The sequence below is a fragment of the Pelophylax lessonae genome, assembly GCF_965119305.1.
Source record: "Pelophylax lessonae genome assembly, chromosome: 2".
Lineage (NCBI taxonomy): Eukaryota > Metazoa > Chordata > Amphibia > Anura > Ranidae > Pelophylax > Pelophylax lessonae.
This window is the reverse complement of record NC_138769.1, coordinates 381,885,802-381,913,384: the sequence shown is the minus strand read 5'-3', so window position 1 is coordinate 381,913,384 and position 27,583 is coordinate 381,885,802. Positions and strand designations below refer to the sequence as shown.

The following is a 27,583-nucleotide window of genomic DNA, read 5'->3' as shown; positions in this document are numbered from 1 at the left end:
AGTCTTAAAATGATCTGGTGGCTTTTCTGCTTATACATGGAGTAGAAGACCTTTAAAAACATTTGTTCTGTCCATTTCAAATTTTGTATATTGTAGCCTCCATTCAAAAATGTAGATTCCCTAAAGTAAGAAAATCCAGAGGGAGCATCAACAGTGTGCAAAGCTGTATTCATACAGCTTAAATTTCCAATAGTTGGCCTTCTTTATATCAGGAATTTTGCATCTTGCTCAAGCTGGTATAGACCTGACCAAATGATCTTCACCTTTCAATGAACGTACAGCATGTTTCACCATCCACATCACTGTTTCTGTAGACTCATCTTCTCCATCTGCAGCAAATATGTGAATAATGTTACATAGTTCAAATTATGAAAAAAATATATAAATAAAAGACAGTTATTAACCTTTATATGTTACTGTGGTATTTTGCTGCATGGGCAGGGCTGGATCATGTGCCCAGCTTACAATGTGAGTGCAGTCCCTCTTCAAGGGATTATTTTCAGGTTTTCTTTTCAGGTTTTCCAGAGTTGAGCTTTAATCACTACTTCTCTGGGCTGTTGAAACTCCAAAAACAGGGTTTTACCTAACCGTATAAACCAGGGGTCTCCAAACTATGGCCCTCCAGTTGTTCAGGAACCACAATTCCCATCATGCCTAGTCACATCTGTGAATGTCAGAGTATTACAATGCATCATGGGACATGTAGTTCTGCAACAGCTGGAGGGCCATAGTTTGGAGATCCTTGGTATAAACAAATGGCAACCACCCCAAACTATAACCGGCCTCTGCAGCAAGGAGCACATGGGTGGAAGGGCAACACATGTCGTAAACAACAAACTAAAATTACCAGCCAGACTGCAACAAAACAAGTTGACTTTGTCTAATGCCTCGTACACACGTACCGATCGTCGGCCGACCGATCGGCCGTCTTTTGTCCAGGGCTGTCCTGTCCGCTGAAAAGTGCAAAAGACTGCACACTAATTTTGTCGGCCAACAACAGCCGACTGCAGAAGTGATGTCATGTGATGGTTAACTTTCCCTGTGTTTTTTCTTTTCTGAGCATGCCCAGTCTTGCAAATCTGCTGTCTGTCGGCCGAATTCTGTACTGACTGCCGAACAATCGGTCGTTCTGGTGTCGGCCTACAAAAATTTTAATGCTTGCACAACAGATTCTGTTCGGCCGAAAGTGCGCTGTCGGAAGCATCATACTAACAAGCCTACAATCGGCCGATCGGTCGCCGGCTGAATCTTTTCGGCCGACAATCTGCACGTGTGTACGGAGCATAACAGTTCACATCAAAACAAAGTTGAGCTGTTAGACAAAGTAAATTCGGTTTGTTGCAAGCTGGCAAGTGAACTGGGAACTCTTGTTTGTTTTTTGACATATGTTGCCCTTCTATGTGCTCCTTGCTGCAAAGGATAGTTATCAGTTGGGGCGGTTGTCATTTGTTTGTACTGTTGGTGAATTTGTGAGGGGATGCACTGAATACCTTCGCTACCTATGTTCTATTGCTGGGTGTCCAGTGCGTCCATATATTTTTAAAGAGGTTATAACCCCCCCCCAAAAAAAAAAAACAATGGTGATAGAGATTATATATATATATATATATATATATATATATATATATATATATATATATACACACACACATATATATACACACAGTGCATTGCGAAAGTATTCGGCCCCCTTGAACTTTGACCTTTTGCCACATTTCAGGCTTCAAACATAAAGATATAAAACTGTAATTTTTTGTGAAGAACCAACAACAAGTTGGACACAATCATGAAGTGGAACGAAATTTATTGGATATTTCAAACTTTTTTAACAAATAAAAAACTGAAAAATTGGGCGTGCAAAATTATTCAGCCCCTTTACTTTCAGTGCAGCAAACTCTCTCCAGAAGTTCAGTGAGGATCTCTGAATGATCCAATGTTGACCTAAATGACTAATGATGATAAATAGAATCCACCTGTGTGTAATCAAGTCTCCGTATAAATGCACCTGCACTGTGATAGTCTCAGAGGTCCATTTAAAGCGCAGAGAGCATCATGAAGAACAAGGAACACACCAGGCAGGTCCGAGATACTGTTGTGGAGAAGTTTAAAGCCAGATTTGGATACAAAAAGATTTCCCAAGCTTTAAACATCCCAAGGAGCACTGTGCAAGCGATAATATTGAAATGGGAGTATCAGACCACTGCAAATCTACGAAGACCTGGCCGTACCTCTAAACTTTCAGCTCATACAAGGAGAAGACTGATCAGAGATGCAGCCAAGAGGCCCATGATCACTCTGGATGAACTGCAGAGATCTACAGATGAGGTGGGAGACTCTGTCCATAGGACAACAATCAGTCGTATACTGCACAAATCTGGCCTTTATGGAAGAGTGGCAAGAAGAAAGCCATTTCTTAAAGATATTCATAAAAAGTGTAGTTTAAAGTTTGCCACAAGCCACCTGGGAGACACACCAAACATGTGGAAGAAGGTGCTCTGGTCAGATGAAACCAAAATCTAACTTTTTGGCAACAATGCAAAACGTTGTTTGGCGTAAAGGCAACACAGCTCATCACCCTGAACACACCATCCCCACTGTCAAACATGGTGGTGGCAGCATCATGGTTTGGGCCTGCTTTTCTTCAGCAGGGACAGGGAAGATGGTTAAAATTGATGGGAAGATCGATGGAGCCAAATACAGGACCATTCTAAAAGAAAACCTTATGGAGTCTGCAAAAGACCTGAGACTGGGATGGAGATTTGTCTTCCAACAAGACAATGATCCAAAACATAAAGCAACATGTACAATGGAATGGTTCACAAATAAACATATCCAGGTGTTAGAATGGCCAAGTCAAAGTTCAGACCTGAATCCAATCAAGAATCTGTGGAAAGAACTGAAAACTGCTGTTCACAAACGCTCTCCATCCAACCTCACTGAGCTTGAGCTGTTTTGCAAGGAGGAATGGGCAAAAATTTCAGTCTCTCGGTGTGCAAAACTGATAGAGACATACCCCAAGCGACTTACAGCTGTAATCGCAGCAAAAGATGGCACTACAAAAGTATTAACTTAAGGGGGCTGAATAATTTTGCACGCCCAATTTTTCAGTTTTTTATTTGTTAAAAAAGTTTGAAATATCCAATAAATTTCGTTCCACTTCATGATTGTGTCCCACGTGTTGATTCTTCAAAAAACATTACAGTTTTATATCTCTATGTTTGAAGCCTGAAATGTGGCAAAAGGTCGAAAAGTTCAAGGGGGCCGAATACTTTCACAATGCAATATATATACATACATATATATATATATATATGTATGTATATATGTATGTGTGTATGTATATACACACATATACACACACACACACACACACACACACACATATATATACCCTGTTTCCCCAAAAATAAGCCCTAGCGTGATTTTCAGGGAGGGCTGCAATATAAGCCCTACCCCGAAAATAAGCCCTAATAAAGTCCTTGTAAAAGAATATAATCTGTTTTATAAAAAAGATTATATAATGCCCCAGTGTGTCTCCTTTTCTAACTTTATAGTTGAAAATACTTTATTTACAGCGCCACTGGGAGCTTACGTGACCTGCCAGAGATCTCCTCTCTTCCCGGCTGACATCAGTGGCCCATTCCACTGCAGTGCCTGGAGCGGGCAGACGTCTGCGGGGATCTATGCCCTTCCCTCGGCAGTGCTCAGAGCGGGAAAAGAAGAGATCTGGCGGATCACGTCAGTGCCCAGCGGTGCTGTAAATTAGGTATTTTCAACAATAAAGTTACAAAAGACTCACTTGACATTGTATAATAGGAAGCCTCACTGCTGTTAGAATACAATAGCTTTGCAGGAGTGATTCCCCCCATGTACCTCCAATAAATCATGTATGGCCAGCCCTATTCTAGCTTCATCAAAACAGAAGTTACGTTATGTTAAATTGTACAAGTTGCTCACCTAGTCTTTAAAACAAATCTAGAAAGTTATTTAAGGCCTCGTTCACACTTTGCAACACGATTTTATTTTTTTCTCTCGCAATTTACACACGGTTTGGCGTGTCACACATACTGCAGCCCATTTACGTAAATGGGCTGCCCTACAAGCATTTGTCGCGCCACAGAAGCTCATATACCAAGTCTTAGCACTGAGCCAGGCATGCAGTAAAATCGCACTGCGTTTGTGGTGCCATTAAAGTGATCGTAAACTTCGCTTTGTGATTTTTACCTACAGGTAAGCTGATAATAATGCTTATCTGTAGGTAAAATTAATATCTCCTAAACGTGCACCATTTCAGAGATATTTACCTGTTTTGCAGCTGGTAATGTCACCAGCGCATACGCACTGCACTGGCGCCCTAGGTGGATTATACAGTACAGGACATACCGGAGGTCATCTGGAAGGGAGAGGGGGAGATAGCCCTTGCTAAAGTGCCTGTCAGTTCTATTGGACATGTGAGTGGAACTTTATTGTTATGTTTCGTGTGCTTTAATAAACGTTATTACGCAAGGTTGGATGTGTGCTGTTTGTCTCCTTTCTACAGTTGTGATTTATTGCTCAAGTCCACCACCCAGTGGATACAAGGAGGAGTTGCAACAACCACGCATCACAAGCAACATACCACACTGCAACAAACTGGGGACTGTCTAGTGGGTTAGCGCAAGATCTGGCGATATACTTTAGTGTTTATGTATGTTTATGTTTCCATAATACAGCTTACATTTCCTAGTACTTACATCCTTAAACATTTATCTTTTCCTCCACTGGCTACTCTTTGCCCATCAGGGCTCCAGTCAACAGCATAGACCTACAGCAAGAAAGTTTACATGATAGTTACACAGATATTTTCTCAGACTGTTCTTAGACACAGTTGTACAAAATAATTTATGTACCTCATCTGCATGTCCTGGGAGATCCACAGCCAGCTTCTTGGTTTTAGCATCCCAGACTTTCAGTGTACTGTCACTGCTGCCGCTGACCAACAGCCTGCTATCTGCTGACCAAGCAATCTGATACACAGCAGATACATGGCCACGCAAAGATGACAAGTATCTGCAATTTAAATGCACATCATTTTACAATATAAATCAGAGCTAGTTATAAGAAACAGCAGACAATGGACTACAAAACAAAGTGTAAAAACGATTTGTTTAGGTCAACAAATAATGTAAGATTCGAACGCTGTGACAAAACTTACTTGCCAGTTTTTCCATCCCACAGCTTGACTGATTTATCAAAGGAAGCACTGGCGATGATTCTAGTGTCAGGTGAAAAGAGGACCTCATTGATTAGAGCCTGGTGTCCAGTCATTCTCTGCAATGGTTTTTTATCTTCAGCTGGAGCCCAGAGGAAGAGTGTGAAATCATCAGAGCCAGACACAAGTCTCTCAGGAGCTTGTCCCTGTATTGGAGCAAAATCATCAACTAATAAAGAAATCATTCCCACGAGGGTGCAAACTGCTCAAAAGTGAAGCTCAAATTGTGCAATTACAGTACAAAAATCAAAATCAATGGAAGTCTAAAGTATACATACCCGAACTTGATTGTATCGCTGCAAGGCTTTTTCCTTTAGTACCTCCACTGAAAAGTAACAAGAAAAAAATGCTATACTGAAAATTAAGCTTTAAATGGCATTAACTGTTATTAATTATAGGTACTTGTATAGCGCTGTCAATTTACACAGCGCTTTACACATATATATTGTAATCAGTCCCTGCTCTCAAGGAGTTTAAAATCAAAAGTCTCTACCTCCCATTCATACACATACTAGGGCCAATCTAGACAGGAGCCAGTAGTCCTATTGGCTCCAGCTGTTATTCAAACTCAGCTAGCCAATCAGTGTTTGCAAAGTGAACACACATTCCCAGCCATTGCAGCTGGTCAGGAGTGTGAGTGTAAAAGCTGCAAGCAAAATGCATCCCCTCGCTATGTGAAGATAAGCTTTGGTTGGAAGGTTGTAATTTGTCTCTAAAATCCAGTAGATATATTTCTCTTCTAAAAAGGAGGAGTTCTTAAAGCCTTAAACATCCTGTACATGGTTTCTTATTTTATTTTTTTTTTTAAACCAGCAGGTTAAATAAAGAAAAGAAAAAAAGAAAAAAAAAAAGAAAAAGGGAGGAGGAAGGAGGACTTGCTTTCCCCATCCACACACTATGTGGATGGGGGAAACCGCTTCCTTTGAGGTATTGTATTCTGACAGTAGGGAGACTTCCCCACTGTCAGAATACAATGATCAGCGCTTCTGGCTATAGCTGGCGGCAATGATTGTGCAGAAACATTTTCCAACTGGCTGGTTGTACAGAAGTTGATAGGTTGATCAATTTCTGTACAACCAACCTGCCCATACATGGATCAAAGTTTGACCGATCCCTGCTGAACCACCTGAATTTCGATCCATGTATGGCCAGCTTTAAAGCATACACCTAAATCCAAGGGAAAAAAAAAAGAAAAAAAAAAAAAAGAAGAGGGGTGTCACCTTAGAACAGTAGGTGCATTAGTGGCAGGATCACCAGGCAAATAGACAGGGGGGGGGGGGGGGGGAAGACTGAAAAAGAAAACAAAAATTTCTGAAAATGTGCTTCTTCTGCATTTACATGTGCTTTACTGGTTTACTCCCCTGTGTGGGACTTTTTTTTGCTTAAGCTTGTATCTTGGTATTGTTTTTTTCATTGTACAAGAATAAGAAAACAATTGCAATCACTGCATCTAAGCTGCAACATATTACATTTTTGATTGTCATGCTACTCCAGTGCCCTATATTCCTAAAGAACTGTGATCCAAAAGAATACAGATATGACCTCCCTGTCTGCATGTTTGTTTTGGTCAGTGATTGAAAATTCTGGAAGTCCCTAGCAACACTTTCCTTAAAGTGGCGTTCTACCCAAAAGTATAAGTTTTGCTTTAAGGAATCCTCACCCCCTTACATGCCACATTTAGCATGTCATTTTCTTGGGGGGGGGGGGGGGAGTGTGTAGATAGCCTTTACAAGTACCCAGCTACCACTTCCGCTCAGGCCATCTTGGCACCCGAGCCAAAGTTTTCCTCTCCCCCTCCCTCCCTGCAATCATCTGGGACATGTCACAGGTCCCAGAAGATTTCCCGGACATTGAGGCGCAGCATGACTTTTTGTAGCTAGCTGCTGATTTTTAATAAAAACGACTGGAACTCTGCTTTAAAGATTGAGTGAAGATTTAATTAATAGCACTTACAGGAGCCTTGCATTTCCTGGGGATTGATGGAGGCTTCAGCAGGATTAAAGGCCCCAGTTCGAAGAACATAGTCTGTACTTAGTGCCATAGTATTAACCCAGTGAGCATGACCTTGAAGAGTGCGGCAAAGAACTCCCTGCAAGAAATTTTAAGTTAAAAAAAAAAAAAAAAAAAAAAAAAAAAAAAAAGGACATTCTTAAAGTGAAACGACCAGGTAAGAAAAACAAATGCATGAAATAACAATACACTCAAAAGGCAGGCACTGTATAACCCTTGCAAGTACCCTTTTAATGCCAAATAAACTACTCATATGTAATTTTGCTGAAACATCTATTAATGTAAAACTAAACTTCCTTTGTAGTATTGCCAAAAACATACATCACTTGCTCTCCAGACTTTTATCGTTCGGTCCTGTGAAGAAGAATAAAGTAGGCCATCTCCTCCCCATTTCACAGCAGTCACCGATTGTGTGTGGCTGGTAAGTATCTTCTGGCACTGACCCAAAACAGTATCCCAGATACGCACGCTACAGTCTTTGGATGCACTGGCAAGGTATCTGCACTCTGGATTCCTACGAGGATAGGACCAAATAAGTTACAAATTACTGTGGTTACAAAAAAAAAAAAAAAAAAAAAGCACATGACAGAACAGTACAGTACTGAATGGTAGGGGAGAGGGTAAAAACCAGCGCTATGGATCAGAACTACCAGGCTTTATGAGGTTAATTAGGTTGCAGCCACCAACTGACCCCTAAGAAACTTAGGGGCTGAAATATAGTGTGGGGGCGGGAAGTTGGAAACGGCGCTACCTAGCGCATGTGCAAAGATGCGGGTGAAAAATAGAGGTATAAAGTGCTTAGTGCGTAGTATATAGTGCAAACATAACATGTGCAAATGTATGTGCCTGTGACAGATTCCAAGTCACTGGTTAAAAAGGAAATTTAAAACCAATTACTTATATGAAAAAGTATATCTAGGGTATAGTGGTTATAAATAATAAATATTGTGGTAAAATAGTTTCCAATAAATAAGTAGTGAAATCAATAATATCGTGATCAATATGGTAAAAAGGTAATTAATAGGATAAAAAAGTAATTAATATGATAAAAGCAGTGAGAATACTAATGCATACCTTCTCTGTGGTATATCTCCGAACTAACCACAAGAGGTCGCACTTACCCTATAGCACTAATGGTACAGATAGGAGCCGAATAGGTTATGAACAGAATTCCTCAAACCTTTTTCCCAAATTGTCCTTACGGACCGATGGGTCCCATCTGGGTGCAAAGTTGAGAAGAAAACGGACCTCTTAATGTGGTATGCAAAGGAGAATTTCCAAAGGGCTAGTAGTAACTCACGCTTGGGATGCAGCAGATCAACTCAGACACGTGCAGGCAGTGCCGTGGAAGCTTCCGCGTTCCAACTGGGGCGAGCTGCGGACCGGAAGTGACGTTGGGTTCCGCCCTACGTACATTTCGTCACAGGACGTCTACGGGAGCGGTGCCCGTCAGTCAACATCTCTGTCCTCAAATAGCCAGACTCATCCTCTCGGCCAATCACATCTCCGTATGCTAATTTTTCAGTGATGGCTCATCTACACAGGAGGTGTTGGATTAACTCGTGTGTGCGGTCTTATTATGGGATGTTCATCTACGGCTGTGTTTGTCATCATATCTGATCGTGCTGCCATGTTTTTAGATCCGATTTGGATAAAAATAGATTTAATAAACAATTTATTTAAATGTATGATTAAAATCAAGATAATTAAAGGAATATACAAAAAGGGGATCAAATTGTATATAAGCACAAGTTTTTTAATGAAAATTTCACACACGAGTTAATCCAACACCTCCTGTGTAGATGAGCCATCACTGAAAAATTAGCATACGGAGGTGTGATTCAGTGGTTCTCAAATCCGGTCCTCGGGACCCACTAACAGGCCAGATTTTAAGTATTACCTTGGGGGATGCAGACTAGAATACTGCAATCACTGAGAAGCAAATGAGATCACCTGTGATGTAATTTCGTTATCTTGCAAACCTGGCCTGTTGGTGGGTCCCGAGGACCGGATTTGAGAACCACTGGTGTGATTGGCCGAGAGGATGAGTCCGGCTATTTGAGGACAGAGATGTTGACTGACGGGCACCGCTCCCGTAGACGTCCTGTGACGAAACGTACGTAGGGCGGAACCCAACGTCACTTCCGGTCCGCAGCTCGCCCCAGTTGGAACGCGGAAGCTTCCACGGCACTGCCTGCACGTGTCTGAGTTGATCTGCTGCATCCCAAGCGTGAGTTACTACTAGCCCTTTGGAAATTCTCCTTTGCATACCACATTAAGAGGTCCGTTTTCTTCTCCCCTTTGCACCCAGATGGGACCCATCGGTCCGTAAGGACAATTTGGGAAAAAGGTTTGAGGAATTCTGTTCATAAACTATTCGGCTCCTATCTGTACCATTAGTGCTATAGGGTAAGTGCGACCTCTTGTGGTCAGTTCGGAGATATACCACAGAGAAGGTATGCATTAGTATTCTCACTGCTTTTATCATATTAATTACTTTTTTATCATATTAATTACCTTTTTACCATATTGATCACGATATTATTGATTTCACTACTTATTTATTGGAAACTATTTTACCACAATATTTATTATTTATAACCACTATACCTTAGATATACTTTTTCATATAAGTAATTGGTTTTAAATTTCCTTTTTAACCAGTGACTTGGAATCTGTCACAGGCACATACATTTGCACATGTTATGTTTGCACTATATACTACGCACTAAGCACTTTATACCTCTATTTTTCACCCGCATCTTTGCACATGCGCTAGGTAGCGCCGTTTCCAACTTCCCACCCCCACAGTACTGAATGTATTCTTTTTTTTTTTTAGAAGCCAAATGAAAAACAAAATGGATATTGTGACATCTATTAACTAACTTGCTATTTGAAAAGACACAGAAAACCGCTCTGGATCAATACAGCTCCTCCTCACCTAGGTGTGCAGTCAGCACACTGGGAAGACTGTTCTGATTAGAATTCACTATTACAGCATCTTACAGATCAGAAGCAATTTAAATAGATTTAGTCTTTCTATATCTATAGAAAAAGCAAAAAAATAGTCCCATCTACTTACCATCTGATACCCTTTATTAGCTAACACTATTACAATACAAATTTTCATAACCCCAAGTTCCTTTTGCAAGCATACTGAATGCTTACATTTCAATTATTTCTGGTTAGCCACTAATGATATCAATGTGACAATATGCTTAGTTTTCTACATGCATATACTGTATTTTCCGGTGTATAAGACGACTGAGCGTATAAGAGGACCCCCCTAATTTTCAAAGTTAAAACATAGGTTTTACACTATACTTGCCGTATAAGGCTACCCCCCCTTCCGAGGCAAGGCAACCCCATTGAACACCTTATTAATCTCCAAGGTACCATAAATGTATTCTCTCATAGATCTCCAAGGTACTGTAAGTATTACCGGTTGATGTAATCTCTCAAGGCGCTGGCTTCTGTGCGGGAATCCTGTACCACTATATGTACCGTAGCTTTGGCTACATACAGTATCTCCAAGGTACCTTAAGTACCAGTAAGTATTCAATGTAATCTCTCAAAGCGCTGGCTGTCTGTGCCCTATTAATCCCCAAGGTACCGTAAGTACCGTAAATGTATTCTCTCATACATCTCCAAGGTACCGTAAGTATTAGATGTAATCTCTCAAGGCGCTGGCTGTCTGTGCAGGAATACTATACCGTAGCTTCGGCTACATACAGTATACCGCGCTGAGCCAATCATGGTGAGGGATGTATTCTATTATTGAATGCAAAGCCTGCTCGGATTGGCGGAGTCAGAGAGGCAGGCTGATGTTTCTCTCTGACTTCGCCAATCCGAGCAGGCTTTGCATTCAATAATAGAATACATCGTTCACCGTGATTGGCTCAGCGCGGTATACTGTATGTAGCCGAAGCTACGGTATACCGGTACAGGATTCCCGCACAGACAGCCAGCGCCTTGAGAGATTACATCTACCGGTAATACTTACGGTACCTTGCAGATATACGAGAGATTACATTTACGGTACCTTGGAGATTAATAGGGCACAGGCAGCCAGCGCTTTGAGAGACTACATATAATACTTACGATACCTTGGAGATATATGAGAGATTACATTTATGGTACCTTGGAGATTAATAGGGTACATTCAGCCAGCGCTTTGAGAGATTACACCTACTTACCTTGGAGATTTATAGCAGCTATGTTCACACCAATGCATTTTTTGGTGCTTTTTGCAGAAATGCACTACAGTGCATTTAACCTATAGGACCCGTTCACATTTATGCTTTTATCAGTCGCTGCATTTTTAAAAGCAAAACAATGCATTTTTGTTCAATCTACTTCAATGGAGATGCTGCAGAAAAGCATGTAGCACTTTTTTTTATGCATTTTGCATTTAATCTGCCCAACAAAAAATTGGCCCAAAAAAAAAACAAAGCATTAACGACCCCCCCCCCCCTCCATAAAATGCATTAAAAAAACCACATGAAAAAATGCTACGCAAAAACGGAAGCAAACTGCATAGTTGTGAACCAGACCTAAACAGTGATCCTGCAATGGGAGACAGCACACTGCTCATTGCACTGGCATTAAAAGGAGGAAGGGTGCCAGCATCCAACCGCTACAGCCTCCTGCAGGACGGGGCACAGATAGCTATAGGAGTGTTCTGTTTGCCTAGACTTTTGCAAGGGTGGGGGGTTGTTGATTTTATTACCTCTTGGGGACCCGTTTACTTGCATATGCTATTATCTTTAGTAGGTGTATTTAGCCTTTACATTCTTTTTTTTTTTTTTACAGATAGAATTTATTGAAAAACATGCAACGTTATACATGTACATAACACATGGGGTACATTTCATCCATTAAAAACACAGTTATACAGCCTTCAAATATTTAACATAGCAGTGTTTAAAAGATTCATCAGAAGCTGCCCTAAGTCATACCATACAAATTGTTTTTTTTTTTAGTTTGGATTAGTTCAAGGGGAATCCATACAGATCTTATTGCCGACGCCCCCATTAAAATCTGCCATCAACAATTGGATAGTCATCTCTTCCCCACTATATGTGGCTAACTACATAGTTCACTAAAGTTCTTCAAAAGGAAAATGGGAGAGTGTATAGCTTACAAGTGAAGAGGTTCCCAGCTCAGCCATGTTATCCATTTCGTGTGTCCGATCAGTGTTTTACCAATCTGTTTTCCTGTGTTTGGGTCCCATATAAAAATCTAAAAAAGTATACAATAGGTAGTTACCAAATGTTGATGCAATGAATACAAATTCAAGATGGTTACCTATTTAACCATGTGCACTAAAAATCAAAATATTACAAAAATCAGATAACTGGTTAAATTGTTGATATGATCTTTATACAGTTACAAATGTTGGCTGACAATATGCAAGTTAAAAGTGGTTGTAAACCCTTCCATATACCCAGTGAAGTGACTGGCCTCAGGTGATACACTGAGATGTAACAAATCCTTCTACACAAGGTATACTTGTTTATCCACTTGTTTGTCTTCTCTTCTCTACAGCTCTTCAAAGTCCATCACTTTTGAAAGCTTGTCTGAGCTTTCATAAAGCAGGGGGCAGGGAACTGAAGTTACTCTGCAGATCTAAGTGATTCATGTTGATAGAGGAACGATGTAGCAAACAGAAATTACACCTAGTACTCTGGATAGAGACAAGTACACATGATAGAGGGATATGCTTTGTTCATATTTCATGTCTGGGGTTTACAACCACTTTAATTACATTGCAAATATGAGAAGAAAAGGGGGAATTGTATGTATGTATGTATGTATGTATACATACACACAATATATACATACACATACTATATATACTGAACAAAATTATAAACGCAACACTTGTTTTTGCCCCTGTTTTTCATGAGCTGAACTCAAAATATCTAAGAAAGCTGGGATTCATTCTTGAAGAGAACACCTCTCTAACATGCCAGATGCCATAGAAAGTGAACATTTGCCCACTCAAGTAGATTACAACGACGAACTGCAGTCAGGTCAAGACCCCGATGAGCTTCCCTGAGACAGTTTGTGCAGAAATTATTTGGTTATGCAAACAGATTGTTGCAGCAGCTGTCCAGGTGGCAGGTCTCAGACGATTTTGGAGGTGAAGATGCTGGATGTGGAGGTCCTGGGCTGATGTGGTTACACGTGGTGTGCAGTTGTGAGGCCGGTTGGATGTACTGCCAAAATTCTCTGAAACACCTTTGGAGACGGCTTATGGTAGAGAAATGAACATTCAATTCACGGGCAACAGCTCTGGTAGACATTCCTGCAGTCAGCATGCTAATTGCACGCTCCCTCAAAACTTGCGACATCTGTGGCATTGTGCTGTGTGATAAAACTGAACATTTTAGAGTGGCCTTTTATTCTGGCCAGCCTAAGGCACTCCTGTGCAATAATCATGCTGTCTAATCAGCATCTTGATATGCCACACCTGTGAGATGGATGGATTATCTCGGCAAAGGAGAAGTGCTCACTAACACAGATTTAGACAGATTTGTGACTAATATTTAAGAAATGGGCCTTTTGTGTACATAGAAAAAAAGTCTTAGATCTTTGAATTCAGCTCATGAAAAGTGGGGGCAAAAACAGAAGTGTTGCGTTTATAATTTTGTTCAGTATATAATATATATATATATATATATATATATATATATATATATATATATATATATATATATATATATATATACACACACACACACACACACACACACACACACACACACACACACACACACACACACACACCAAACATATATAGAGAGAGAGAGAGAGACTCTATAAAAGCACAGTAATTTTACTGGGAAGACAGGCACAAGTATCAAAGTACTTAGAGGGTAAAATAAGTATTGAACACGTCATTTTTTTTTTTTGTAGGTAAATACATTTCTTAAAAGGTGCTATTGACATGAAATCGTCCCCGCTTCGGTAAAACCCATGCAATCCATCCATACAAAGATTAATACAATTAAATGGAATGACACAGAAAAAAGTATTGAACACATTAAGAAAGGGTGGTGCAAAAAGGCATGGAAAGCCAAGAAACCAGCTGAAATCTATCAGTAATTAGAAGGCAACCCTGCCCCTTGTCAGTGCAAATATCAGCTGGTTCAGTCTCAACTGATGGCCTATAAAAAAGTGTCTCATTGCCAAGGTGTCTCACAAGAAACATCTCATGATGGGTAAAAGCAAAGAGCTCTCTCAAGACCTTTGCAACCTTATTGTTGCAAAACATACTAATGGCATTGGTTACAGAAGGATTTCTAAACTTCTGAATGTTCCAGTGAGCACTGCTGGGGCCATAATCTGGAAGAGGAATGAACATCATTTCACCATAAAGCGGCCACAAACAGGTGCTCCAAACAAGATTTCTGACACAGGAGTGAAAAGAATTATCAGAGTTGTCCAAGAGCCAAGGACCACTTGTGGAGAGCTTCAGAAAGACCTGGAATTAGCAGGTAAAATGGTTTCAAAGAAAATAATAAGTAATGCACTAAACTGCCATGGCCTGTATGCACGCTCACCACACAAGACTCCATTGCTTAAGAAAAAGCATGTTGAAGCTCATTAAAAATTTGGTGCACAACATTTAGACAAGCCTAGGAAATACTAGAAGAATATAATCTGGACAGATGAGACCAAAATTCAACTCTTTGGATGCCATAATACACCCCATGGTTGGAGGTCAAATGGCACTGCAGATCACCCCAAAACACCATACCAACAGTGAAGTTTGGAGGTGGGAAGACCATAGTGTGGGGCTCTCTTTCAGCATATAATACTAGCAAACTTCATATAATTTAAGGAAGGATTATTTGAAAAATGTACAAAGACATTCTTGATAAAAATCTTTTGACGCCTACCATGATGATGAAGCTAAAACGAGGGTGGACATTTCAGCAAGACAATGATCCCAAACACAAAGCCAAGGAAACTCTCAACTGGTTTCAAAGAAAGAAAATAAAGCTGCGAAAATGGCCCAGCCAATCACCTGACATGAATCCAAAAGAAAATCTATGGAAAGAACTAAAGATCAGAGTTCATGGAGGAGGCCCAAGGAACCTTCAAGAATTGAAGACTGTTTGTGTGGAAGAATGGGCCAAAATCACGCCTGAGAGATGCATGCGACTAGTTTCGCCCTGCAGGAGGCATCCTGAAGTGGTCATTACCAACAAAGGATTTTCTACGAAGTATTACATTTCAGTTAGCGTGTGTAATACTTTTTCCCTGTGTCATTCTATTTTATTACACATAACTTAACTTCGGGACTTATTTGTTTTGGTCTCTTCGTATTTATGGATTGCACGGGTTGTTACTGACCTGTGGGGAACATTTCATGTCAATAGCACTTTTAGAAATAGATTTACCTAGATAAATGGTAACATGTTCAATACTTATTTTATATAATAAAATGTACCCAAAACTTTAGGCGTCAATATCATTGTAGGAGAGCAAAAAGAAAAAGGATAACAGGACCTTGCAAAACTCACCTGACTATTCTTACAGCCTGATGCAAGTTTTTTTCCATCTGGTGACCAAGCAATACTGAGCACCCAATGTGTATGCCCTGTGATACAGAAATTTACAATGACAAACATGTATCAACGTGTATGGGGGAAACAAAAAGCCCTTAAACTTTTCTCCTCTCCAATACTTCCCAGTCAGCTACATGAAAATTCCTCCCCTTTTTTTTGTCTTTTCCATGTTCCAGCCCACTTTTTTATTCATTCTTGCCTAGGCATGAATTAAGTTGTGAACTCCTGGTGCCTTGTGCTATATATGCACGTCCCAAATCCCAGAAGGTATAAGCTTCTGTTCATAGAAGGGGGGGGGGGGGGGGGGGAGGACGGGCTGCACAGCGTCATAAGGCAGCTGCCTGAACCCAGCAAAACAGCCGCCTCATAATGGAGGGAGATGGTGGAGCAGGACCCAAGTGGTGAAAGAAGCAGATTAAAGCAGGACAATGCTGTATTCACAGGGTGGGTAAGTGTCTGAATTGACGACAACCTGGCATATGTAATTTTTTCTCCTTCACTGATGTGCACTGATGAGGTGGCACTAATATTAAGCACCAATGGGCACTGATGACAGCACTAAAGGGCACTGATGAGGTGCCACTAATATTCAGCACCATAGGGCACCGATGACAGTACTGAAGGGCACTGATGAGGTGGCACTAATAGTCAGCACCCCATGGGCACTGATGACAGCACTGATGGGAACTAATATTCAGCACCTTAGGGAACTGATGACACAGTACTGAAGGGCACTGATGAGGTGGCAATAATGTTCAGTACCAATGAGCATTGATGACAGCACTAAAGGGCACTGATGAGAGGATACTAATATTCAGCACCAATGAGCACTGATGACAGAGCACTGAAGAGCACTGATGAGGAGGCACTAATATTCAGCACTGACATGTATCACTGATGAAAACCAGACAAACCAGAGTGTACACCGCTCAGGTGAATGAACAATCATTAATCCAGTGTGGGTGCCAGCCCCAGCTCGCCACTGTAGTATGCAGATATATAGAAGAAATTGGCTGCACTCCTTCACAAAACTTGTATGAAGTAAAAGCTTGTATTCATTCAAGTTAAGCATCAACAGGAACAACCAGAGAAATAGACACGTTTCATACGATACAGCGTGCTTGATCACTAGTGATCAAGCACTCTTTATCGTGCGAAACGCATCTATTTATCCTGTTGTTCCTCGACATGAAAAAAAGATTTAAACTTCATTCAAGTTTTGTGGTGGAGTGCGGCCAATTTCTTTTATATATCTGGTATCACTGATGGACACTGTAGGGGTTGCAATGATAATCAGTGCCTATCCTCAATCCCCATCCCTCTCCTCACATGCTATCTCTGTGTGGAAAGGAATGCCGATAACTGGCATTTCCTAGTTTACATGCGATCAGCTGTGAATGGACATAGCTGATCACATGGGTAAAGAGCCTTGTCATCGGCTCTTTGTTGAGACTGGTGATGCGCCGTGTCATATGATGTCATCCCAAAAGGTCAATTGACAATATGGCAGGAGGGAAGTAGTTAATATTCATAGTCCAGCCACAGTTGAACTTTAAGGAACTGAAAATACATTTTAAATGTTTTGTTTCCATAATACTGGATCTGTAAATCACTCCCAGAGTGTTAAAAAAAGGTCAGTATTTTAAAAGGTGAGCTCCAGGTGGTATAATTGGAGAGAACAGCAAGATATATATATATATATAGAAGAGAAGGATTAGGTGCTTTCCAGGTGCTTTATGACTTTTTTTCTAGTACCCTAAAAGTCCTTTAATCGGTCTATTCTATATATTTCTTTTACTTGGGATGTGGATACTATTCTACATATTGAACAATCCTCGGGCCATATACACTCCCTATGGCAATTAGGACAGTGGGAGTAAGAGTAATGGGGCTGGGGGATTACCAAGAGTGGTGCAAGCATAATGGTAGAGCAACTCTTCTAAACATAAAAAACAAAGCAGCTGCTGCTTCTAAATAATTAAAGGAGTAATCAGTTTTCTGTTTTGTGGCTGTGAAAAGCACGGGACACAACACAGAGAACAAGAACTGGATCAGCATGTGCCGATCTGTCTGCTGTCCACGGTCAGCTGAGAGCAGGGGGGAGGAAGAGGGCTGTTAACCTTGCGGTTTCGGCTTGTGTAGTGTAATCACTGCATGGGCAGAAAGAAGGATGTGAGCTGTCTGCTTTAAAATAAAAACAGTTTAAAACGCCCTTCCCCTGTCAAAATAGGCCTGGCTTTGAAGTGGTTAAAGCTTATTACAAAACTATATTTCAAAGCGAATGTTTAATATTTTTCTGCAATAGCATGGTGTAGAGTTTAAGCTGACTGACAATAGCTTTCAGTTTGTTCATACTGTAAAGATATCTGGAGGAGGTTCTGCCCATTACAGCCTGTGTCACACCCCTCAAGCCTGTTTCTATGGTGTGTATGTGCTGGGAATAACAGGGAGATGAAACCTCCATCAAGCAACATCGTATATCCCAGCCTTATGTTTAGGATTACAAGGACGTGGAGGAGAAGGGAAGGAACTTTCATTTACCACTGTGTAAACGCCCACTCATGTGACTATATAGTCATGTGGGCTGCACAGATAAGACTAAGGAGGAAATTAAACACGTAAAAGGGAACTGAAACTGGAGCATGCCCAGTAGATGTGCAAATGAATGGTCTACACAATCCCAGGCTGCAGCAGGGACACAGACAAGACCACAAACCATTTGCAGCAGCTAATTCCATTCATAAAGCAGCAAGGACAGGAAGGAGAATAAAAGCACAGTACCAACAGTACCCAATATTTTTTGGAGAGCTGTATCGTTAAAAGACAGCACAGAAGTGTAATTTACAGACTACACTTGCTTACTTCCATTCAATCTGAATAGAATTCTCAGGGTTCTACTTTAACTCTCCAGAATCTATCATAAAAGGTAAATATCAGATTTTGGGTAGACTGACCATTTAAAAGTGATCTAACATTAATTGTTTAAGCTAACAAATATTGTTCAAATACAAGTACACTGTAGCCACAAAGGTGGAATAACAAACAGACTGTCTTACTAACCTTTGGAAGTAAAGTGTGGTGTCTCTGTGCTGAGGTCCCAGAAACGTACTGTGGTGTCTCCGGATCCACTGGCCAAATATCTGCATGAAAACATAATGAAATATCAGCTCCACTGTAAACATCACTGTTTTTCTTTGAATAAAGGGTGTTAAGGGTAGTTTTCAAGTGAAGCTATGCTTGCCTACTAAGCCCTGTTGTAGGGGGTCAAGAGACCTCCATTCCCTCTGCTAAGCCTAATAGCCTTTTAGAAGCCTCACAATGAGACCATTTGACTTTACATACGGTTCAGCCAGACATTGTCAGCAAAGGCAGAAAATCATTGGTTTATCCCCCTGTACAATATAGTGGCAGTGCCATGTAAAGTTTTGAACACTTGATACCCCAATAACCCTTTAACCAAAACAAGTGATTCTATATTGACAGCTTAGCTGTTCAAACATTTTGCAAACATGCTTACTTTCCAGTTGGGCTGAATGCGACTGAGATCACAGCCTCGGAATGCCCCTCCAAAGAACTAGTGCAACGTGTTACTGCACGGACCTTGAACACTGCTTGTGGCTGATAAATGATATCCAAAACCTTTTCCGTTTCCACTGTCTGCTTCTCCAAGGTATTTTCCAAAGACGTCACAATCTCCACATCATGGACAAAGAAGGCAAGTGGCACCACTTCCTCCTGAAACATACTGCTATTAGAAAACAAATCTATTTCATAGTTAAATATAACAAATACAAAATGGAAAAAAAAGAAAATGTGTACCAACACTGGTCCCAGAAAAGGAGCCACATAGCAGTACTTTGCCAGTGGGGAAATGGTTAGTTACTTTCTAAGGTTTGGTTCACACTGCCAAGACTTGGGATCAGACTTGTGAGAACCCAAGTCGTGTGACGTGAAATCCCATGTTAGTCAATGAGAGCGGTCTTAATTAGTACTACTGAAGTCGCTCTGACTTTAGAAAAAGTAACTGTACTACTTCAAGGTGACTTCTCTCCAACTTGTGCCTCAAAGTACTTCTCAAGTTGCCTGGAAGTCTCCTGGCAAAGTCTCACCATAGGTTGCGGCAGTGTGACCTGAGCCTAGTGGCTTTCAGACCGAAAGAGGTGAGGAAATATCTCCAAACTTTATATCTACAAGCATGTGAAAGGTGTCAGAACAGGAAGGTTTTTTTTTCTTTTTTTTTACAGGGTCACCACATGCCAGCTAAAAGCTGTAGTTAGGTTTTCAGTGGGACTGCCCACACTATAGGACAAAGGACAAAAAGGAGGAATTTAGGTGGACGACCAATGCAGGCATTTTCATTAATTAACCCGTGAAGATTGGTACAACTGAGAGTTTGTATAATTTTGGGATCTGACAAGTCTTGTAACACTCCTCCTGCTACAAATTATAGGACATTACACAATTTACACATTTTTGTAAGGTAAAGCAGTAACTGTATATGTGTGTTTTGCCATTATATTTGCCCACCTTCCCCCCTATAGAGCTGCTGTTTAACCAGTTTATGACTGCTAAATGAATCTATGCTGTGGTAGGGTAGATGGGCCTAACAGCCAGCTACCACATACTGTATATGTCTTGATGTGTAGTTCTTGGGTGTACTCCAATCTGTCACTGACAGCTCACTGTCATATACTGATGATTAGGGATGATGGAACCGTTTGGGTCGACCATCGGTTCGACCCAAACATTGACTATTCGAAATTCGGCCGAATTCCGAACTTTTTGCTGAAAAAGTTCGGAATTCGGCAACCAGAACCGACCAAAATGCAATGGGACAGGAACTGGGCTTTAAAAGCCTGTGATTGGACCAGAACCATCAGTAAAAGCCAATTGAGGAATGTGATTGAAGTGACTAGGGGGTCCAGAGGCCAATCATTAGTGAATACGCCCCCCAGTATATAAGATAGCCCCGCCAAATCTCTACCATTTTAATACAGGGCTGTGGAAGAGAGTGGATGCAGTTCTGTTACTTCTGCTTCAAAAGTGTAATTTAGCATTTATTAGTGTGAGGAAAGGGATATCTAGTGTAGTTAGGGTACTATTTTCCACTATACTTAGATTTAATAATCTAGTTTCTGTAGGGAAAGTGTTAAGTGTTATTGGACCGTAGTGTAGTGTAGTGTAGGGTTAACTGACTGACTGCTATGGCAGGGTGACAAAACCCTTCCATTTCAGGGTGACCGCTATAGAGAAAAGATTGTTTCTCTTAGAACACTTATAGAACCGGATAGTGGCTTCTCCCCTGTCAACCTGCTTTTTGTTGCAGGCGTTTATAGGGCTTTTTTGAGGACATGTTTGGAGTCAGGCATGACATCTGAACTTCTGTGTAGGGGTATATATATATATATATTATATATATATATATATATATATATATATATATATACACACACACACACATATACATACATACATACATACACGTATGTATATATACACATATATCGGTGTGAAAATAGCAGAAACCTATGCTTGCGCTAATGAAATAATTAACAGGCATATGGCTTCTCTGCTATAACAGCTATATATGTGTATAAATACATATAAGTGTGAGTGTATATATACCCCTATACAGAATTTCAGATGTTTTGCCTGCCTCCAAAGACCCCAAAAAAATGCCCAAAAAAAAAAAAAAAAAAACCTGCTGCAAAACTACACCTGGGCGTTTTTTTGGGCGTCTTTGGAGGCAGGCATAACATCTGAACTTCTGTGTAGGGGTATATATACACACACACGTATGTATATATACACATATATATAGGTGTGAAAGTAGCAGAACACTATGCTTGCGCTAATGAAATAATTAACACCCATATGGCTTCTCTGCTATAACACCTATATATAAAAGTGTATGTGTATAAATACATATAAAAGTGTGTGTGTATATATACCCCTATACAGAATTTCAGATGTTTTGCCTGCCGCCAAAGACCCCAAAAAAAAAAACGCCTGCTGCAAAAACACACCTGGGCGTTTTTGTAGCTGGCGTTTTTTTGGGCACTAACGTCAGCGGCTGCATGCAGGGTGAATATCTCCTAAACTGTTTAGGAGATATTCATTTTACCTACAGGTAAGCCTTATCATAGACTTACCTGTAGGTTAAAAATAAGAATGCGGGGTATACAACCGCTTTATCTTGCGTTATAGTTCTCTCATCGCACATTTGCAGTGTTAATCTCCCCAGCCCATGCAACTTTAAATTTGTTGAACCTTTAAACAATCAGAAATAAAATAACTGATTAATCCAGCAATAATAAAACACAAACTAACAAAACACACAGATTATAATTAAGACTTTATTGATGAATATTTAAATACTGGCAAGCATAGGTGACTGTACCTCCTGTAGGAGAGCATTGCAGACCAGCTGCAGTTTGTCAGGTGTTATATCCACGGGTACATCAAAGGAAGATCCCAGCTGTTCTCCACCTTCATTTTTAAACTGAATTAAAATTCTTCCCACGTCTTCCTTCATAGCTGCAAAACTGATGGGGGAAAAAAATTATGTGAACTACATCCTATGTGATAGCATGGGTGTGACAAGACTTTCTGAAAAAATCTGGAGGCTAAAGCCCCGTACCGATCATCGGCCGAACGATCGGCCGTCTTTTGTCCAGGGCTGTCGTGTCTGTTGAAAACTGCAAAAGACTGCACACGAATTTTGTCGGCCAACAACAGCCGACTGCAGAAGTGATGTCATGTGATGGTTAACTTTCCTTGTCTTTTTTCTTTTCTGAGCATGCCCAGTCTTGCAAATCTGCTGTCTGTCGGCCGAAATCTGTACTGACTGGCGAACAATCGGTCGTTCTGGTGTCGGCATACAAAAATTTTAATGCTTGCACGACAGATTCTGTTCGGCCGAAAGTGCGCTGGCGGCAGCATCATACTAACAAGCCGAAAATCGGCCGATCGTTCGGCGGCCGAACATTTTCGGCCGACAATCGGTACGTGTGTACGGGCCTTAACAGACCCCAGATTTCTCCTCTGCCCTACAAAGCAACCGTTCAAATCGAGATCAGTTTGAACAGCTGTTTGTCTAGCCGGTGTTCCGTGAAAAAACCATACCCGTGAGAAAACCATACCCTCGTCACTTCCGGAGGGTATGGATTTCTCACGGTACTTTAACTTGCGGCGGCTACATTATAACAGCTCCTCTGCATCATGGCTCATCTCCGCTCCTTCCCCTGTCACTTCCCTGATCTCCGTTAATAAATATAAAAGCGGATCACGGAGCACAGATACACCCGCCGCCGCTTTCATATTTATTAGGGGAGATCAGGGAAGTGACAGGGAGAGGAGAGGAGATGATTGATGTTGCAGCAGAACTGTTTTAATGTTACCGCCGCAAGTATTCGTGCCGTTAACATATCATACCCTCCGAGCATGCGCACTTGTTCACTTCTTTCTTGTTCAATCACGTCTCCGGGGCTCTGAGCATGTGCTCTGCTGCGCTGCTCTTCTGTTTCAGACCGGAAGGGACGAGGGGTATGGTTTCTTCACGGGGTATGGTTTCTTAACGTTACACCGGTAAAAAAAAACAAAAAAAAGAGCATGTTTATCAACATTGTTAAAGCTGCTAGATAACTATAAACACAATGTTTTACAATGTATCATTTTGTTCTCTTAGATCAGGGATCCTCAAACTATGGTCCTCCAGCTGGTGCAGAACTACACGCCCCTTGAGGCATTGTAAAACTCTGACATTCACAGACATGACCAGGTATGATGGGAATTGTAGTCCCTGAACAACTGGTGGGCCATAGTTTGAAGACCCCTGTCTTAGATTAAAGGAATGAACTTCCGTCTGTAAAGGAGGGCAGTGTAACAGAAAAAGGCTTAGTCTTTAAGAGGACACTTGTTGCTTACAAGATAAAATCAGTATTTTTTGCTAGAAAATTACTTAGAACCCCCAAACATACATTTTCGTGCAGTCAGTACAGATTTCGACAAGGAAAAATCTTATGAGCAAGACTGGGCATGCTCAGAGAAGAAAGAACACAAAGGAAGCAAACCAACACATGACATCACTTCTGAAGTAGAATTCTGTCGTGCGGGAAAATTCGTGTGCAGTCTAGAGCACATTCCAACCAACAGACACCACTCTGGACAAAAGATGGATGACCGGTCAGCAGAAATTCGTTGCATGTGTACTAAGCTTAAAGAAGAAGTAAACCCTCCTCTGACACTATAATAAGGCTTACCTATAGGTACTGTAAATATCTCCTAAACATGTACCGTTTAGGAGATATTTACCTTACATGCAGCCAGTGACGTCACTGGCGCATGCGCTCTGAAGGAACGGCCGCTGGTGCTGTTCCTTCAAAGCCCCGTGCCGTGACCGTCGGCTCCCGCGCACGTGTGCGGGAGTGACGTCACCGCGGCTCCGGCCAATCAGATGGCCGGATGCCGCCATCCCGGAAGACAGGTGACTGGACATGTCGTCTATCATACAGGTAAGCGGGAGGCACGGCGGGGGCTCGTTCTAAGGTAAGTATTTCATAATGAGCTAGAATGTGATGCATACTAGCTCATTATGTCTTTCTCTTTCAGCTTGTAAAAAAAAAAAAAAATGTAACTGAGTTTACAACCTCTTTAAGAATCCTGAGAGAATCGTGATCTTTATTCTAAGCAAAAAAATTGTGATTCTCATTTTATCCAGACTCGTGCAGCTCTACCTGTAACAATGATCAGGTGGCTGCATAGCCACTTGGTTCACTTTTACAAAAAGTAGCATCGCTAAACAATGATGCCAGGATCATAGCTGCAGCTCCTGGTATCACTGCTTTCCACCTATGACGTATATGTATGTACAGCTGACAAGAAGAGGTTAGTTAAATGTATTTATTTTTTTTACACATGAGAAGAAGGGAGGGTACTTGTGCTGCCGCTGGCTGTAATGGTTGCAATTTTCTTTCCCTGCCCCTCACACTAGTAATATTCTATGCATAGGAGGTAATTATAGCTGCTGGACCTGTCATGCGCACTTGTCAAGATTACTATGTCTGCCCCCCTCCTCCATTAATGGAAGCTGTCATGTATAAAAAAAATGATCTATGAATATAGGAGGTGGACCTTTCATCCAATTGTACCCCCCTCAGTAAGGCAGATTTTAACCAGGACAGCCAGCACTAGCACAAGGGATACTTCTCACTGAAAGTACCGTCCTTTCTGCTGATTTTTATTTTTTCTAAACTTGGGCTTTAAAAAAAAAAAAAATCTTGGTTTTATAATCACACCAATATTATCACCATCCACAAGTGTCCTAACATGCAGCCTCTGATTGTCTGGTTCTATCTAATCAGATAACTGAGCCTCATTCATACTGGCACCTACACAAGTAGTTGTTGAATGGGCTCTTCCCAATGTGACAACTGTGTAGGTGATATACTCCAAAAGCAGACAATGTGCATTCGGTGAAACTCACCCCCACCACTGTCAAGTTGGGATGAGTGGCTGTGTCCAGGGTGAATGAAAATCGATTTAAAAAAAGAAAAGTAAAAAAATCAGATTTTTTTTTTATTTAAATCAGATTTTTTTTTAATTTTAATCTGATTTTTTTGATTTTTATCAAATCTATTTTAATAAAATGTTTTTGGAGTAAAAATCTATCTAAAGATAGTTTTCTATTTAGTACACAATAATCATTTAGTTTATTCAGCATGAAATGGAGCTTAGTTATCTAGGATGTATCTGTATATTCTGCAATGTTTACATTTTTGGTAAACTCATTCAATGAATCCAAGCTCTGCAAGCTAAGATAACATGCACTGCATTGATGCATTCACACAAGCAAGAACGAGTCCTAACATTTAAAGAGCACCTGTCATTTCAGATCCATCATTGCAGCACCTGTTAGCGGACATCCACTCACTTGCTGCCGCCACATCTCTCACCTTGTTGCGTCACTGGCGCATTACCAGCCTTTCCATTAAAGTGAATGGGACTGTTGGTGAGTCAACAGCGGTCAGAGGAGGAGCCACTGCGGAACACAAGACAGTTGCTCTCTAACCACCTAAGGAACGGAAAGGTTTTACCCTCTTAATGACAAGGCCATTTTGTGCGATATGGCACTGCGGTAGTGCGAAGTGTACCCAAATAAAACTGATGTCTTTTTTTTCCCACACATAGGGCTTTCTTTTTGGTGGTATTTGGTCACCTCTGTGTTTTTTTTGCGCTATAAACAAAAAAAAAAAAAAAGACTGACAATTCTGAAAAAAAAAAATGTTTTTTACTTTCTGCTATAAAACATTCCCAATAAAAAAAAATTAAAAAATTAAAAATTAATTTTTTTCATCAATTTAGGCCAATACGTACTCTGCCACATATTTTTGGTAAAAAAAAAAATCCCAATAAGTGTATATTGATTGGTTTGCGCAAAAGTAATCACGTCTACAGGGAAAGATTTAAGTCATTTTTATTTATTTATTTTTTTACTAGTAATGACGGCGATCAGCAAAATTGCGGCAGACAAATCGGATACCTGACACTTTTTTGGGGACCGGTGACATTACTACAGTAATCAGTGCTAAAAAAAATATGTACTGTTACTGTACTGACACTGGCAGGGAAGGGGTTAACACCAGGGGGTGACCAAAGGGTTAAGTGTGCTCCTAGGGCAGTGATGGCGAACCTTTGGCACCCCAGATGTTTTGGAACCACATTTACCATGATTCTCAACTACACTGCAGAGTGCAAGAGCATCATGGGAAATGTAGTTTCAAAACATCTGGGGTGCCAAGGTTTGCCATCACTGTCCTAGGGAGTGCTTTCTACCTGTGTGGGGGATGGACTCCAGGATCCCTATGTTCACCTGTGACAGAACGGCGGTCTGCCTTGTTTACACAGGCAGACCTTTGTTCTGTCTCCATGTGGAGCGATCGCTGGTGGCCGAATGATTCCCCCTATGGCCAATCAGCGCGCACCCACACTATTACACGAAGTGACATACAGGTACATCATTTTACATAAGAAAATAGGGTTTCCATCTGTCTGGATTTGACGGACTGGATCAGATTGCAGCGGGTGTCTGTGGACGTGTCACCCCTGACATCTGCTGCCCCATTGAGGTACATGGAGCATCCGATCAGGTCTGCCTGAAAAACTGACAGGCGGATCTGATCAGAAAGCCTGTGTGATACTGTTGTGACCTTGTGCAGAATCACTGCTTGGAGAGGTACAAGCTGACAGCTCAGGCTGACTACTTTAGTGTTGATGTCATAGGATAGCCCCAGAGGGTTACTAAAAAACTCCTGAAATGATAGTCGATCAGGTCTGTGCCTTCTATTAACAGTAGGGTTGTCACCTCACCCCTTTAAACCAGGACACATATTAATTACACAGGTTCTGTGGCACCAAGTGAGTTTAATTACCACCTTAATTAGCCACAGAACCTGTGTAATTAATGTGTGCCCTGGATTAAAGGGTTGAGGTGACAACCCAGTTAACAGTAGAGAAGAAGCTGTCATTACTAAGTGAGGTTCACCCTTCATCACACTACACTGTCACAGCCTTGGTAAATAGCTAGAATCCAAGTGATACGAATACCTAAACAGCGGAGCGGACTGATGTCAATTCACACGCCCTTGCTTTGATTAGCGATCGCTCAAAACGCCTCTCTCCGCACACTTCTCCCCTCTGGAAGCAGCACACACGTGTTTACCGGAAACACATAACCAACGATGTC

General features: G+C 41.1%; 1 protein-coding gene across 1 annotated transcript; it reads right to left on the bottom strand.

Annotated features, from left to right (window-relative positions):
* Positions 1-27,583, bottom strand: NLE1 (notchless homolog 1). Its single transcript, XM_082247050.1, has 13 exons — positions 27,445-27,583; positions 22,241-22,385; positions 19,358-19,575; positions 18,901-18,980; positions 15,796-15,872; positions 12,405-12,502; positions 7,583-7,775; positions 7,205-7,340; positions 5,530-5,576; positions 5,195-5,397; positions 4,890-5,049; positions 4,734-4,804; positions 1-329 (listed from the first exon to the last, which is right to left on the bottom strand). The coding sequence occupies exons 2-13, from the start codon at positions 22,373-22,375 to the stop codon at positions 317-319; spliced, it is 1,431 nt and encodes a 476-aa protein (XP_082103176.1). The 5' UTR covers positions 22,376-22,385; positions 27,445-27,583; the 3' UTR covers positions 1-316.